This window comes from Strongylocentrotus purpuratus, unplaced genomic scaffold (genome assembly GCF_000002235.5).
Source record: "Strongylocentrotus purpuratus isolate Spur 01 unplaced genomic scaffold, Spur_5.0 spur5_scaffold_4, whole genome shotgun sequence".
Classification (NCBI taxonomy): Eukaryota; Metazoa; Echinodermata; class Echinoidea; order Camarodonta; family Strongylocentrotidae; genus Strongylocentrotus; species Strongylocentrotus purpuratus.
Window position 1 is genome coordinate 18889359 of NW_022145610.1, and position 15930 is coordinate 18905288.

Here is a 15930-nt window from a genome sequence, read left to right on the forward strand (position 1 = left end):
AAAAGACTAATTTTTTCCAATATGATTTTTGTCTTATTGACGACGGTCAAAACGACGTCATAATGACGTCTTTAAAAGACAAATTTTATCAAGATAATTGTTGTCGTATTAACGACGTCATAAAGACATCATTTCGACGTCTTTAAAAGACTTATTTTTTAAAGATATATTTTGTCTTATCGACGACGACAGTATGACGTCCTTAAAAGACTATTTTTTCCAAGATAATTTTTGTCGTCTTAACGACGTCATAAAGACGTCATTTTGACGTCTTTTAAAGACTATTTTGTCGTATTGACGACGTCATTACGACGTCATTATGACCTCTTTTAAAGACTATTTTATCCAAGCTAATTTTGGTCGTATTCACGACGTCATTATGACCTCTTTAAAAGACTGTTTTTTCCAATGTACTGTTGTCGTATTGACGACGTGTTAACGTCGTCATTATGACGTCTTTAAAAGACTATTTTTTCCAAGATAATTTTTGTCGTATCGAGGACGTCATAACGACATTATTTAAAGACTAATTTGTCCAAGATAATTTTTATCGTATCGACGACGTCATAACGACGTCTTTAAAAGACTATTTTTTCCAATATAATTGTTGTAATGTTGACGACGTCATTACGACGTCATTATGACCTCTTTTAAAGACTATTTATTCCAAGATTATTGTTGTCAATACAACGTCTTTAAAAGACTATTTTTTCCAATATAATTTTTGTCGTAATTATGACCTCTTTTAAAGACTAAATTTTCCAAGATATTTTTTTGTCGTAAGGACGACGTTATTACAACGTCATTATGATGTCTCTAAGAACCTCATTTTTTCCAAGATAATAATCGGGTAAAGACTATAGTCAACATGAGCTCGGTGGCCTATATATAACCAATATTACAATGTTTTTTTTCCACGAGACACTGTGATTTCAATTGCAAAACACTCTTGAGTAGATGTTATAACATTTAAATCATTTCGTATTAATGTTAGAGTACTAGCACTTGACATGCATGCAAATTTTCGGGGGGATCTTAGGGGGGAAGGGCCAAATTGACCCCCCCCCCCCCGGTAAAAACCGGGACTTTACTCTCTCGCAAACATAGCGATTTTGTGCTCTTATAAGAGAAGAAATTTGTTGCGACAAACTCTTACTATAGTAGCAGTGGCGGATCCAGGAATTTCTTACCGGGGGGGGGGGGGGGGGTGAAATCAGTAGCGTACGCAGGATTTTTTCAAGGGGGGTTTAACATTTTTAAATCGGGCCGAAAATTTTGCAACGACTCAGCCAGCCGCTGAAAGGGGGGGGGGGGGGGGGGGGCACGTGCACTGGATCCGTCCCTGAGTAGCGAAATATGTAATAGCGAGTTAGATCGCTACGGCTGCTGCGCTCTCCTATAATAAAAAGAGCGAAATTCAAATAGCGAGTTAGATCGCTACGGCTGCTGCGCTTAATTAAAAAGTCGGCCAAGTAAACAAATTCCTTTATCAAGGTTCAAACTCTGGACTTTGCTCTATACAGACATGTCCAGCTGAATCTTCTGCATTAGTGATTAAAAACCCAAAACATTTACATATTGCTTTTAGATTATACTTCGGTATGAGTATTGTGCACGATAATACTCTCGACTCGACACTAGCGTATATCCAGTGGAGTTTTGATTCCGTAAAAGTCTTCCTCTATAGCCTAGCTGCAAAAAGGCGGCAAAAAGGTATGTATGATTGCTGTCGCATACTTCTGTTTTATCTCTTTTATAACTTTTCTCCCCCTAGCTCCTTTCTCGCCAGGGCCCACATGCATCAAGCACTCACTCATAATCTCTCTCTCTCTCTCTCTCCGCCCTTTCCGCCCTCTCCGCCCTCTCTCTCTCTCTCTCTCTCTCTCTTCTTCTCTTCCTCTACCTCCCTACTTCTCGCTCCGGCTGCTACCCCTTTCAGAGAATGTCGACAAGGGGGAGGGGGCGAGTTGGACAACGAGCGGCGAAGGAGATCATTTGCGTATTCAGAATACCAAAAATTGTTATAGTGCCGTGAAGAAATAAGAATATTTGAGATTCAAGAGTTTTTCAGAACAACTCTTACAAGGGGTGATGATATACCTGGTGAAATAACACTGTTTTTACGGATAGGCCTACACCATTTTCCATTTCAAGTTCAGAACCGAGAAAAACAAAAGTTTGCCAATCGTAATTAATAAGTCAAGTCTTATTCACCGCTGTTATTCACACACCAGGAACGTAAAAGGGACTACGTCGGTATAATATAGGTTCAGCCATTTGGTTTGTTTTGATCAAGAAAATTTAGGTCATGTGCTTATCATTAAACAAACTTTTTTGTCATTGACGAGTTCCAAGTTATATAAAATAATTGTCTTCATATAAATAATTGCAAATCCATTATGTTAACTGTGAATATATCTGGTGAAATACTACCGTTTTCACGGATCCACCATTTTCCAATTCAAGGTCAGAACCGAGAAAAAAGTTTGCCAATTGTAATTATTAAGTCAAGTACACCGCTGTTATTCACACAACAAAGATGTAAAATGAACTAGGTCAGTATATTTCGGTTCAGCCATTTAGTTTGTTTTGATTAAGCAGATGTAGGTCATGTCATGCTTATCATTAAGCAAACTTTAAAGGTAATACAAAGTTTTGGTACGGGGTCATGAATTTGGTTCAAATGAAGATATTGGAAGCATAATGCGATTTTACAATATTCGATGATCGTTGTCGCATTTGAAATCGAGTCTAAAGTGATGAAATTGTGAATAATAAACTCTTTATGTTGTATAGCGCCCTCTCTAGATTGATATTACTTTCGCTTTAAAACAATGTTTCTTGACTACAATCGACCAATTTGCCATGCCCGTTTGGAAATTATATATCAGAACTGCCGCATATTCTGAGATTTTCATGGTCGCAGTCACCATGGAATGGCCCTTAGGTGCTAATTGAAAAATTCAAAATGTACCGGGAGCACCGGTAAATTTTTGATTATTCAATTTCTCGAAAGCAGAATAGTTTTAGGGGCTAAATTTTCTAGTGCTTATAATACATCCACAGGGGCATCCAAGTATATCAACATTGCAAATCCATCCAATTTTTCAAAATTTCCTAAAACTTTGCATTACCTTTAATGTCAGTGATGAGTTCCAAGTTGTATACATTAATGAGAAATTGTCTTCATATTTATAAATCGCCAATCCATGTTGTTACAATAATTGTGAATTGTAATTTTGTAAATATTCTTTCCACTTTTTGCATTTCCGTAGATGGCTGTAAACCAGAACCTTCCGTTTTACCGCTTGAGGCATGAATTTAAAGGAGTTATGTATCCGAACTTTGTCCTGGATTCTAGTATCAAACGGTTGAGGACCTTTCCAGTCCGATCAGATGATGTTTGGCTCTTGTCCTTTCCAAAAGCAGGTGAGAGGTCGCTCTTTATATATACACCTTCTTCGTCTTTGGAAAGAGGCAAATCCCAAAACTACGATGTCATGAAATCCAAAATGTTAACTTTTGAAAAGAAAAAAAAGACGTTATTATATACAAGAGGTTATCACAAGCCTATAGTCGCAACATTGATGTTGTTATTTTTATTGTTTATGAAATTATATAGGCCTAGAAATAATGATGTTTTTTCCAATGGTGTTTTCACTTATCGATGAGTGGTCATTTTGAGACAGAATCGTTTTGTAGTCTATAAGTGGGCCTCAAGAGATCAACAGATGAATTATTGTATAGGTCTACTTGAAAGTGTTTTACTTTTCAGGTTATAAAAACTTACCATCGGCAAGGTCTACGTTGCTTATACTTTTGTCTTTTTTTATTATGTTTAAATGTAAATTGATGTAAATATATATGAAATGTGAAATATGTGAAATAAAACACCTCGGTAAGAGGACAAGAACAAAAATTAATGTGATCCAACCTCTGATTACCTTTTCATCCGGATAGGAACCCACTGGATGATGGAGATTGTTGGACTCATTCTAAGCGACGGTGATCCGGATCAGATCAACCGATCCCTTTACTCCTCGACACCGGAGATGATCAACATGGATCAACCGTTTCCCGCCACAAGGGAAGAGGAGAAAATACATCCTGTGAACATGAGTCCATTCCTGGACGTTGTCGAGAGAGCGCCCTCACCTAGGGTGATGCTTGATCACCTGACCTTAGACCTTCTGCCTGAGGATATCCTCAAGTCAAAGGTGGGTGTTATCTCATGTATATTATTTCGATTAGCACGTTTGGTTGGGTCCGATTGGTTAGCTGTTTCAGGAAGCAGGTCAAGAGATCGCTCTGAACTATATACAGTGAAACCTGTCTAAAAAGACCACCCAAGGGTGACAAGAAAAGTGATCTTTATAGGCAGGTGGTCTTATTGTACAGGTTCCTTCAGTAGATGTTTCAATGAGAAAATATTTTCAAGGGAAACGACAAAATTAATGTGGTATTTGTAGACAGGTGGTCACTAAAGCAGGTTTGACTGTATTATATTAGGATGATGATCGATAGATCACCCGACACTCTATAGGCTTAAACAGTTATAGGTCCATGGTCCCATGGTCTGACTGAGTATATCATCAAGTCCAATGTATGTCTGCTCATGTATTTCTACTATCAGCTCGTTTGGTTGAGTGCGCTTTCTAGGACGTTTCAATAATGGCAGATGAATGGAGCGACCCACCCGGAGGATATCCACCCGTTTCACAATTAAAGCTCCTTTTTAATGACAAATTGCAAAAATCAGTGACAAATATGCTGATAACTAATCAGAAGCATGGATTTCAGTAGCTTACAAAAACTGTAATTTGTCACTGATGACAAGTTTTGTGAAATGCCCACTGCATGGTTCCAGGTTTTTCCTGTCATGCACTTGCGCATGCGTATATGTCGGGGTATATGTTTGGTTGAGTGTGTTTGGGGGAGGGATGTAACTGGTTGTGACCGCCCCTTTATACCTAGGGTGATGCTAGATCGCCTGACCCTATATGATTGTTTGCCTGCCGATCGATGTCGATATCCTCTAGTCCAGTGTTTGTGCTCCCATGCAGGCGCGGATCCAGGGGGACCGAGCGGACCTTACCCCCCCCCCCCTGGCAAAATAAAAAAGTTTTTAAAAAAATTGTGACCAGATAAATTACCTTTCCTTTTTTTGCTTAAGGGGGGGGGGGGGGGGGGTTAGGATTTTAAAAAAGCGCTCACTATCAAACTCAAATTTTCGGGGACGAAATAGAAAAACAATTTAGTGCTCACTACCCCCCACTGAGCGAAATATCGGCCGGCACGATTTGGTCCTCCCCCCTAAGAAATCCTGGATCCACGCCTGCTCCCATGTACGTATTATGTATCAGTATTTTTAGTTGGTATGGGTGTTGTTACTAATAGGCCATTTTCGTAATGTAACCAAATAGGCCATTTTCGTAATGTAACCAAATTTAATGCATAAGTCTTTGTAGAGTGCCTCAATACAAATTATTTTATTCACCTGATAAGAATAATAGTATTTCAATAGACAGAATCCGAACTGCATACATTAGTTGTTGTCAGGTAGGACAAACATTATGGCTTGACCTACCTAGCAACACTTAATATATGCCGTTGCATTCTGACTATTGAAACACTATTATTCCTATCAGGTGAATGAAATAATTTGTATTGAGGCACTTCACAAAGACGTATGCATTAAATTTGGTTACATTACGAAACTGGCCTATTTAATGCATAAGTCTTTGTAAAGTGCCTCAATACAAATTATTTTATTCACCTGATAAGAATAATAGTATTTCAATAGACAGAATCCGAACTGCATACATTAGTTGTTGTCAGGTAGGACAAACATTATGGCTTGACCTACCTAGCAACACTTAATATATGCCGTTGCATTCTGACTATTGAAACACTATTATTCCTATCAGGTGAATGAAATAATTTGTATTGAGGCACTTCACAAAGACGTATGCATTAAATTTGGTTACATTACGAAACTGGCCTATTGTTCATATTACTCCTACTTTGTACAAATTTTGTCTCCCTGTCCGTAATAGTTCTTTACAAGCATGTCATACTTTTCTCATTCTTTCGTTTCTGAATCACCTATATCCAGGTCATCTACACTGCACGCAATCCGAAGGACTCCATCTTATCTTGGTTCGAGTTCGTCAAAGATGACCCAGTCTATTCACTTACCGTGGATAAAACCATAGAGGAATTTATGAACTACAGTAAATCATTTTATCACTCCCATAGAGGGCATAGAGGAATGTCGATCAGTGGTGGGACTGGGGGGGGGGGGGGCACACGCAAAACGGCAAAATCCGATATGGCATACCTTACATTTTGTTACTGTATGGTCTGTGCACATTTTTTTTAAAACCCAATGGCCCGAATTCACAAAGCAAGGTTTGAGCTCAGACCAAGGTTTGAGCTCAAACCTCCTTTTGTTCTTTACAAACCCGGTTTATGAAAAACGCGTAAAACGCGTCATATGACGTACGAAAACCAAGGTTTGTCGACAAACCTCCTAGTGTGAATTCGGGCCAAAAGGTTCTACTTTTTTTAAATCTGGTTAAGAATGTTTTGCTTTGTCAGAGCGATTTATGGACTGTGCCCCCTTTGCACCCCACCCCTCTCCTTTTGTAATAAAACACATGGAACTGTCACCGATTTTATCAAAGAAATGGGATATAAATACTTTGAGTCTTCGTTTGAGATTGAAGTAGTACAATGTAGGCCAACATCCGTGCAAACTTTGGTTGCAAACCTTTGAGGGCACCACCGCGTGTTATGTTTATGCGGGGAAAGAGAAAGAGAAAGAGAGAGAGAGAGAGAGAGAGAAAGAGAACTAATGTGGCGGCCAGTTTATATAACTATTTTCAATAATCATTTACTAATTTACTTGCTTAAAATAAAGGAAGGGGGACCAAATTGTAATCGTTTTTTTTGTTTTTTTGTTATTTATTTATTTATTGTTTTGTTATTTAAAAAAAAATTACTAGAAAAATGTTTGTCATGATTGTGACGATTTGCAAAAATCTATCTATAAATTGGTTTTTAATAAAATATAGGAGCTTAATGGGTAGGCGATTGGTGATGAAAAGCATGGTAATTGAAAAGGTATAGACATTACTCTCTTCGTCCCTTTTCTTATTTTTCTCATTAATTTGATCAGCAATGAATTGGGGTTGTTGGCCGAAACATGTCCGTCAGTTCTGGGAGCTACGTGACCACGAGAATGTGACGTTTGTCTTCTATGAAGATCTCAAAAAGGTAAGCATCAGGAGCGGTTTCGTATAAGATTTTTTTTGCGGGCTTCAGCCCCCCCCCAAAAAAAAAGACCACCCCCCCCCTCTTGTACCGCTATAATATACAGGTAAGGATATTCTGTAAAAGCTCGCATCACATTCTAAAAAACTCTCGGTTTGTGTTAATCTATATGAAACTGTATGAAAATGTTTTCGCGTTAAAGTGCCTTAAAAGAACATCACGTAGCAGTCCACTATGTCGACGTGCAAAATAATCTAAAATTCTCTATTATCTATTGCAAGGCAACAAAACCACATCAGCCTCTTTCACAACTAGGAAAACATGTAAATAGTGTTACAAAAATGTTTTCCTAGTTGTGGAATGGGTGTGCACTGTTGTCTGCTTTTTTCCCCTCTCTCCATAATTCTTTTTTCTCCTCTTTTCCGCCATTCGGGCTCCATCGTACGCCACTGGCTGAAAACTTCTCTTAGGTTGCAGTTGAGTCCTTCTAATTTGAACAATATATTTTTTTTTTTTAATGTATTGATATCAACTTATTTTCTATTGTTTGACTCTAATAAAAACAGGAACCTGCCAAGAACATTCAGAAGATTGCTTCAGGTATTGGTCATCCACTATCGGATGAAACACTACAGCGCGTTGTTGAGCTCAGCCACATTGAATCGCAGAGAAAAAGATTTCAGAAATTGGCGGAGAGTGGGCAAGAAAACCTCGTCAGTAATGCATCAGGAATGTATACGTTCCTTAACAAAGGTAAATATAATCGCCTCTATATTGCCCATTTGCATAGTGGCTAGCCAGTAACCCGCTATACAGTATCGAGATAATTTTCCATTTTTTTCTTCTTCTAACTTTCAAAATGTATGATAATCCTTAAAATGGAATCAGTTTCATCCATGAAATTGAAATTTTGTATACTTACATCAGCAATAATCTCTTTTTATTAATCACACTTATTGAAAAGTTTGATATCCAACCTACGATATTAATATAAATCGTATTTGAACAGGTGAAAATCGTCATATTACTGTAACAAGCCCTAACCAGGGGGGGGGGGGGGGTTCGACCCCCCCCCCCCACTCCGTGAACGGAGAGATACCATGCGTGTTCCCAAACTCTCCGGCTCGTAACAAAAGAAAAAGGTCTACCCGTATTGACTTTACACACCGGACTTTTGCTGAAGGGGGGGGGGGGGGGTGCTGAAAAAGGCTCGTATAACAAAAGAAAAAAACTAAATAACACTGAGTTGGGGGGCCGGGGTACGATCGAACCCCCTAGAATTTTCAAAGGTAAAAAAAGGGGGAATAAAAGAGGAGAGAAAAGAGGGGAAGAAAAGAGAGAAAAGAGGAGAGAAAAGGAGAGGAGAAGAGAAGAGTTGAAGATCCGGTTTTAAAGCCCTTTTGAGGACCCCCCCCCCCCCCCAAACCTACACCCCGATGTTAAAAACAGCGTAAAACCGGTGTAGTCTAGGTCCAATCCCCACTCGCCAAACATCCATGGGCGTCAATCCGAGCTTGAGCATGGGGGTGGGGGGGGGCACAATATTACATGTCACCTTTACAGTTACTTTCAAAATTATACCACGTTATGTTGCTAAACACACACACACACTCTCTCTCTCTCTCTCTCTCCCTCTCAAGTTATTCTGTTTCACGCCGTTTATTTCCATTGGTGATCGGTTGATTCATTTATCAGCATTTATATTAGTCAAGGTTGATCGATTTTAAACTTACTACCACATTCTTTCTTTCTTTCATGTACGGCATCTGCCTATTACTACCAAGAAAGTATAACACTGTATAAACATAAAAAGTTTGGCTTTTCATCCAAATAAATGTTACCTTTTTTTAGAGTAGATTTTAGAAACCAAAAGTATCTGAATAATTATGAAGCCGTCTTCATTGCTGCTATCTGATCCTTATTATCCCGATTATCTTTTGCAATACGTCTAGAGAATACAATCATGACATTGGGCCGTATGCATAAAAAGTAGCAATTGCTTGCAAGCAATTGCTTCAAGCACAAGCAATTGCTTGTCAAGCAAAAGATCAAGCTCAAGCAATTGCTTAAATCCGTATGCATAACATTTTGCTTGTGCTCAAACCTTTTGCTTGCCTCCAGCAAGCAATTGCTTACGATCTCAACAATAGCGACGTCACGCCGGTGCGAACATCATTCATGGGAGAACAAAGGCGGGTTTCGCATACTAGTAGTGTATTCAAATGTCATGCGTGTGGGGTAGCCTCCATGCTCTCCACCGTTGTCAGACATCCTCCCCGTTTTTCATCATGTTCAGGTATGAACCTGTGTGCTAACCACTCAACGGGCCGTATGCATAAAAAGTAGCAATTGCTTGTGCTAGCCTTTTACTTGAATCCGTATGCATAAACATAAGCAATTGCTTGCAAGCAAATGCTTTTGCTAGCAAGCACAAGCAATTGCTTGATGTCCGCAAGCAATTGCTTAAAGATCAAGCAATTGCTTAAAAAAACGTATGCATAAAACGAACCTTTTGCTTGTTCTTATAAGCAATTGCTTACGTTTTTTCAAGCTCCGTCATAGCAGCTTGAGCTCTTGCTTAATCGGGACGTTCGCGGTTAAGCATCATGTTTATGCTCGTTAGAGAAAGACCAAAGTTGTACAGGAGTAGAATAAATCGAGAAGAAATTGCTCCCGAGACCTATCGGAAACTATTCCGTTTCGACAAAGAGAACGTTGAGTGGTTAGCACACAGGTTCATACCTGAACATGATGAAAAACGGGGAGGATGTCTGACAACGGTGGAGAGCATGGAGGCCACGCTCCACTACTTGGCGGATGACATTTGAATACACTACTAGTATGCGAAACCCGCCTTTGTTCTCCCATGAATGATGTTCGCACCGGCGTGACGTCGCTATTGTTGAGATCGTAAGCAATTGCTTGCTGGAGGCAAGCAAAAGGTTTGAGCACAAGCAAAATGTTATGCATACGGATTTAAGCAATTGCTTGAGCTTGATCTTTTGCTTGACACGCAATTGCTTGTGCTTGAAGCAATTGCTTGCAAGCAATTGCTACTTTTTATGCATACGGCCCATTGTTCTCTTTGTCGAAACGGAATAGTTTCCGATAGGTCTCGGGAACAATTTTTTCTCGATTTATTCTACTCCTGTACAACTTTGGTTTTTCTCTAACGAGCATAAACATGATGCTTAACCGCGAACGTCCCGATTAAGCAAGAGCTCAAGCTGCTATGACGGAGCTTGAAAAAACGTAAGCAATTGCTTATAAGAACAAGCAAAAGGTTCGTTTTATGCATACGTTTTTAAGCAATTGCTTGCGGACATCAAGCAATTGCTTGTGCTTGCTAGCAAAAGCATTTGCTTGCAAGCAATTGCTTATGTTTATGCATACGGATTCAAGTAAAAGGCTAGCACAAGCAATTGCTACTTTTTATGCATACGGCCCATTGACAATTTGTCATGAATCAATGGGCCGTATGCATAAAAAGTAGCAATTGCTTGCAAGCAATTGCTTCAAGCACAAGCAATTGCTTGTCAAGCAAAAGATCAAGCTCAAGCAATTGCTTAAATCCGTATGCATAACATTTTGCTTGTGCTCAAACCTTTTGCTTGCCTCCAGCAAGCAATTGCTTACGATCTCAACAATAGCGACGTCACGCCGGTGCGAACATCATTCATGGGAGAACAAAGGCGGGTTTCGCATACTAGTAGTGTATTCAAATGTCATGCGTGTGGGGTAGCCTTTCCTGACATGGCAGTATAACATTCCAGGATGACATATTTCAGAACAAAATGAAAAAAAAACACCGATACATGCACACACAAGCGCACACCCAAATACACATATTTATTCTACTCCTGTACAACTTTGGTTTTTCTCTAACGAGCATAAACATGATGCTTAACCGCGAACGTCCCGTTTAAGCAAGAGCTCAAGCTGCTATGACGGAGCTTGAAAAAACGTAAGCAATTGCTTATAAGAACAAGCAAAAGGTTCGTTTTATGCATACGTTTTTAAGCAATTGCTTGATCTTTAAGCAATTGCTTGCGGACATCAAGCAATTGCTTGTGCTTGCTAGCAAAAGCATTTGCTTGCAAGCAATTGCTTATGTTTATGCATACGGATTCAAGTAAAAGGCTAGCACAAGCAATTGCAACTTTTTATGCATACGGCCCATTGTCTTTAAGCTTACCATTGTGCATCTGGCTAGAATTTGGCTTGGGTAATTGGTCCTCGATGATTAACATGGTACAATGAACTTGTGTCTAATTCATTCTAGTCTCTTTCATTTGCATTATGTTTTATTCATTCTAGTTCAAATGTTTTCTGACTGTTTTCAAGACAAAATCTTTTTTGTCGATCTTAGTTGTATGTAGCTTGATATCTCATTGAAATTTTGAGGGAAGAGCAATCGATCCAAGCACCGATTTCTGAATTGTAGCGACAATCGTTCGCCTTTGCTGCTCTTGAATAATACTGACAAGTAATACTATAAGATGATGACGTGGATCCTAATCAAACGATTGGTTGAAAACCGTACACGTGACCAAGCATTTATTTTGCCTAACGCGTAATTTGGATAATAATGACCGGTCATTAGTAAAATCAGGGGCGGTCGAGCGACTTCCAAAGTGGGGGGGGGGGCACCAACAAAAAAGGGCACTTTCTGAAGAAAAAAGGGCACCTACAGTGGGAAATCTCAAAGCGAAAATATACAATTTTTTAGACATTGGTACATACCCCTGCATTGTGATTACATTATCAGGGATGATTTCAATATTTGTTTCTCTTCATACATCATACAAGATATCGCTTAAGCATCATACTTTACAGTTGGGTGGGATGTCTGAATATGCATTTACGAGCGAGCGAAGCGAGCGAGAAAAATTTTAAAGATCTGCGAGGTCGCAGTGCGAAAAATTACATCTTATAAAGAGGAAAAAAGCCAATCGTGATGGGGTTATAAGCACATTCTCTTAACGGAAGACTGAAAAGACCTTTGATAACTAACATAATTATATCATCTTTAAATGCGAGCGAGCGCAGCGAGCGAACTTTGGGGGAAATTGCTCTTAGTCGCTTTAAATAAGGGGCATGTTTAATGATTTCATGAAAAGGGGACAATTATCGAAAGGGATAAGACACTTATTAGAAAAGAAAAGGAGCACGTGTCAAAGTACAAAGGATAATTATAAGAGGTGAACATGAGGCATTTTTTTCACCTGAAAAGAGGCACTCACCTGATGAAAAAGAGGCGTTTACGAAAATGGGAAATAGGCATTTGTTGACGGAAAAAGGGCACCCATCAGATTTTGATAGGGGAGAAGGGGAGGGAGCTTTTTCTTTTTAATGGGGGCACTTATCATAAGGAAAAGGGGCACTTATTAGAAAGGGAAAGCGGTAGTTATGAGAAGGGGAAGGAGCTCTCTCTTTTTAATGGGGGCACTTATCATAAGGAAAAGGGGCACTTATTAGAAAGGGAAAGCGGTAGTTATGAGAAGGGGAAGGAGCTCTCTCTTTTTAATGGGGGCACTTATCATAAGGAAAAGGGGCACTTATTAGAAGAAAAAAAGGGGCACATGTTAAAATTAAAGGTGTGCTCATCCGAGTTTAAAAAAGGGGTAGTTATTAAAAGGAGAAGGGGCACTTCTTACAAAGGAAAAAAGGGGCAGTTGTCAAAGTAAAAGGAGCACCTCTCAGTTTTGAATAGGGCAATTATCAGAAGTGAAGGGGGCACTTATCAAAAGTGAAAAGGGGCACCTCTCGTACCTGAAAAGAGGCACTTACTAGAGATTAAAAAGGGCACTTATTAAAGATAATTTCAAGATTTATGAGAATGGAAAATGGACACTTATTGCAAAGGAAAATGGGAACATGTCGAAGGAAAAGGGGCACGTGTCAAAAATAAAAAGGGCACTCGTCAGAGGTGAAAAGGGGGAAGGGGCACTTTTATTTAGTAATAGGGGCACTTGTCAAAGTAAAAGGGGCACTTTTCCTATGTAAAAGGGGCACTTCTTACAAAATAAAAGGGGCACTTTTCCTATGTAAAAAGGGGCACTTTTGGGGTATCTGAAAAAGTGGGGGGGCACTGTGCCCCCCCCTGCCCCCCCGGGAGAACCGCCTCTGAGTAAAATCATGTTATAAAACATAATTTATGAAACAAATAAAACATAATCTTATAAAACAAAATAATACACATAATTTTGTTCGGGCATTATAATAACCCACACTTGATACCTCCAAAACAATCCAAACACCCTCGGCTACCGCCTCTGGTGTGTTAGACTGTTCCAAAGGTAATTCTTACCAATACCTTTACTGCTGTGTATTATTTGTATATTAATTACTTTTTCCAGGGCCCATGATAAATTTCGTTTAACAGCTGTTGATTCCCCTCGGTTGATTCTTTTGTTCGGATTATTTGCGGCGAGAGAAAGAAGTGAACGGTCTCACGCTTAACGATGTTCAAGTATTTCTATTCTTGTTTGTTTATCGTCTCTACAATGCTCTTTGAATAATAAAAAAACAGTTTTTATTGTTAGGCTTCCTGAAAGAAATTTCAATTGTTTGTTGTTAAGAAATATTTGGTTACACCCTGTAGATCATGATGATGTGTTTGATCTTGTTTTCAATAACAAGACCAAACACAATGATAATATGCTACTGCATGGGGTGCAAGCCAATAAGTCCTTTACAACAAGAAACACAAATGAGGTGCTATTCGATGGGGCGTACACATGGCAATCACATGGTATAGATAAAATAGGATCATCAGTACTGGGTCTAATAAACTTTAAAAAAAAAAACAACTGAATTTTAACCCGGGCCATAATAGGCTACCCTGCACCTAAATCCTATTACAAATTTGCACGCAGTGCTTGAGAGCCCTTTCTATGTCCCTTCCTCTACAGTAATGAGACACACATTTGGAGAAACTTTTGAATAGCCACAAAGTCTACGCCAGAAGCTGCACAATCGAGTAGGCCCCAGGGGTGGATCTAGAGGGGGGGGGGGTTCGGCGGCTTAAACTCCCCCCTTGGGCGACCAAGTGGGGGGGGGGAGTAAAACGTTTTTTTTAAATTGAAATATCGGGGGCAATTTTTGTTTTGTTTTAATGCTCACTACATCCCCCCTCCACCCCCTACTGAGCGAAATATTTGTTGGCGCGATTTGCATCCCCCCCCCCCCCCCCCCACTGAGCAAAATATCAGTCGGCTCGAAAATATAGAATTCACAAACAGTAGCGGTTCTAGAGAGAGAGGGGGGAGGGGCTTGGGGAACCCATACACACAATTGTTCAAGCTCCCCCAATAGAACCGATCCTGATCACAAAGTATTTATATTTATTTTAAAAAAAAAACTGTTTTCCCCCCTCATGATTTAGTTATTTATTTATTTAAAATGGTTTATTTCATTAAAAAACATTCGCGGCCCGAGAGCCGAATTGCAGTTTCTGTTACAAGGTGTACATCAGTGACAAAGTAAAATTACACGTAAAACTATATGCATGGTAGTAAAATTGGAATTCTGTTGTTTTTGGTTTCCAACGACCTTGGCAAATTGCTTGGTACATATACAGAAATTCGAATTGTATTACCATATTTGCAATAAGATGATATATTAAACTTATACAATACATGAATAGCAATACATTTTTGATATTCAAAAGAATTAAATGTTTTGGTTGAAAAAATGCATAGCCAGATGGGTAAGGTATAGTTGTGGTGTTTTGTTCAATAACAGGGACAACAACAGAAACCAAATCCAGGAATTATAAAGTCAAATAGATGCTCCAATGATTTAAAGATTGTGTTTGTTTACTAATGTTACCATTTTGGTTGAAAGGGATCGTTTTACAATGTTAAATCTGAGATACACAACCTAGGAGCTATCATTGTCTGTGATATGGTGTAATATTGGAGCCCTAAATAATGCGCTGAAAAATGATCGAGAAGTGCCTCAAAATTAAAGTAAAAATCTTTGAGTTACGGTTTTAACCATACTCGTTTTCCCCAATAGACTGTAGTGTTATGAAAACCGTTAGGCAAACGCAACATTTGGTTTCGATTTCCAATCATAAATATCTTGATAATCAGACAGGTGATCGGCTTGTAAAAGTCGATCGATCGATTTTTATTCGACAAGCTTCCAACATACAACAATATACAATAATAACAGATCAAAAATAAGTCAGCTTGAACAGGATAACCCACGAAAGCTCGAGAGCTTATTTCCAGTGGGGTTCCTGACTGACCTAAAGCTTTATAGTTATCATTGCAGCATGAGCTAAATCCATAATTTTGTTTCAGAATCTGAGACAAAGTTACCGGATCCCTTTAAAAGATTGTTTGACTTTCATATTTCCTTTTTCAAAAAATTTGTTACTCATTTTCTTTTCAAATACAGGAATAGTTGGTCGTTGGAAGAACCACTTCACCGTGGCACAGAACGAAGCATTTGATGAATGGTATCGAAACATTATGGCTGACACAGATCCCGGCACAGATCTCTCGTTTACGTTTGAATAAACATCGATAGAAATGGGACCTATAGCTTTAAAAGCTCTGTTTTCTTTACAGGTTCCTCCTATTTTTCTCAAATTCTGATGTATTTAATTTCTTATTATCTGTAATGTTACTCTTCTACATGTAT

The 15930-nt window shown here is 39.0% G+C and overlaps 1 protein-coding gene across 1 annotated transcript; it reads left to right on the plus strand.

The window, feature by feature from the left end:
* The first annotated feature begins 3248 nt into the window (after positions 1-3248).
* LOC105441456 (sulfotransferase 1A1-like) lies at positions 3249-15806 on the plus strand. Its single transcript, XM_030997210.1, has 6 exons — positions 3249-3429; positions 3961-4217; positions 6116-6233; positions 7181-7278; positions 7842-8028; positions 15685-15806. The coding sequence occupies exons 1-6, from the start codon at positions 3276-3278 to the stop codon at positions 15804-15806; spliced, it is 936 nt and encodes a 311-aa protein (XP_030853070.1). The 5' UTR covers positions 3249-3275.
* The last annotated feature ends 124 nt before the right edge of the window (positions 15807-15930 follow it).

Coding starts and splice junctions, on each gene's coding strand:
- LOC105441456 (XM_030997210.1), top strand. CDS start 3,276: ATGGCTGTAAACCAGAACCTTCCGTTTTACCGCTTGAGGCATGAATTT. Junction 3,430..3,960: donor CTTGTCCTTTCCAAAAGCAG/GTGAGAGGTCGC, acceptor TCATCCGGATAG/GAACCCACTGGATGATGGAG. Junction 7,279..7,841: donor TCTATGAAGATCTCAAAAAG/GTAAGCATCAGG, acceptor TAATAAAAACAG/GAACCTGCCAAGAACATTCA.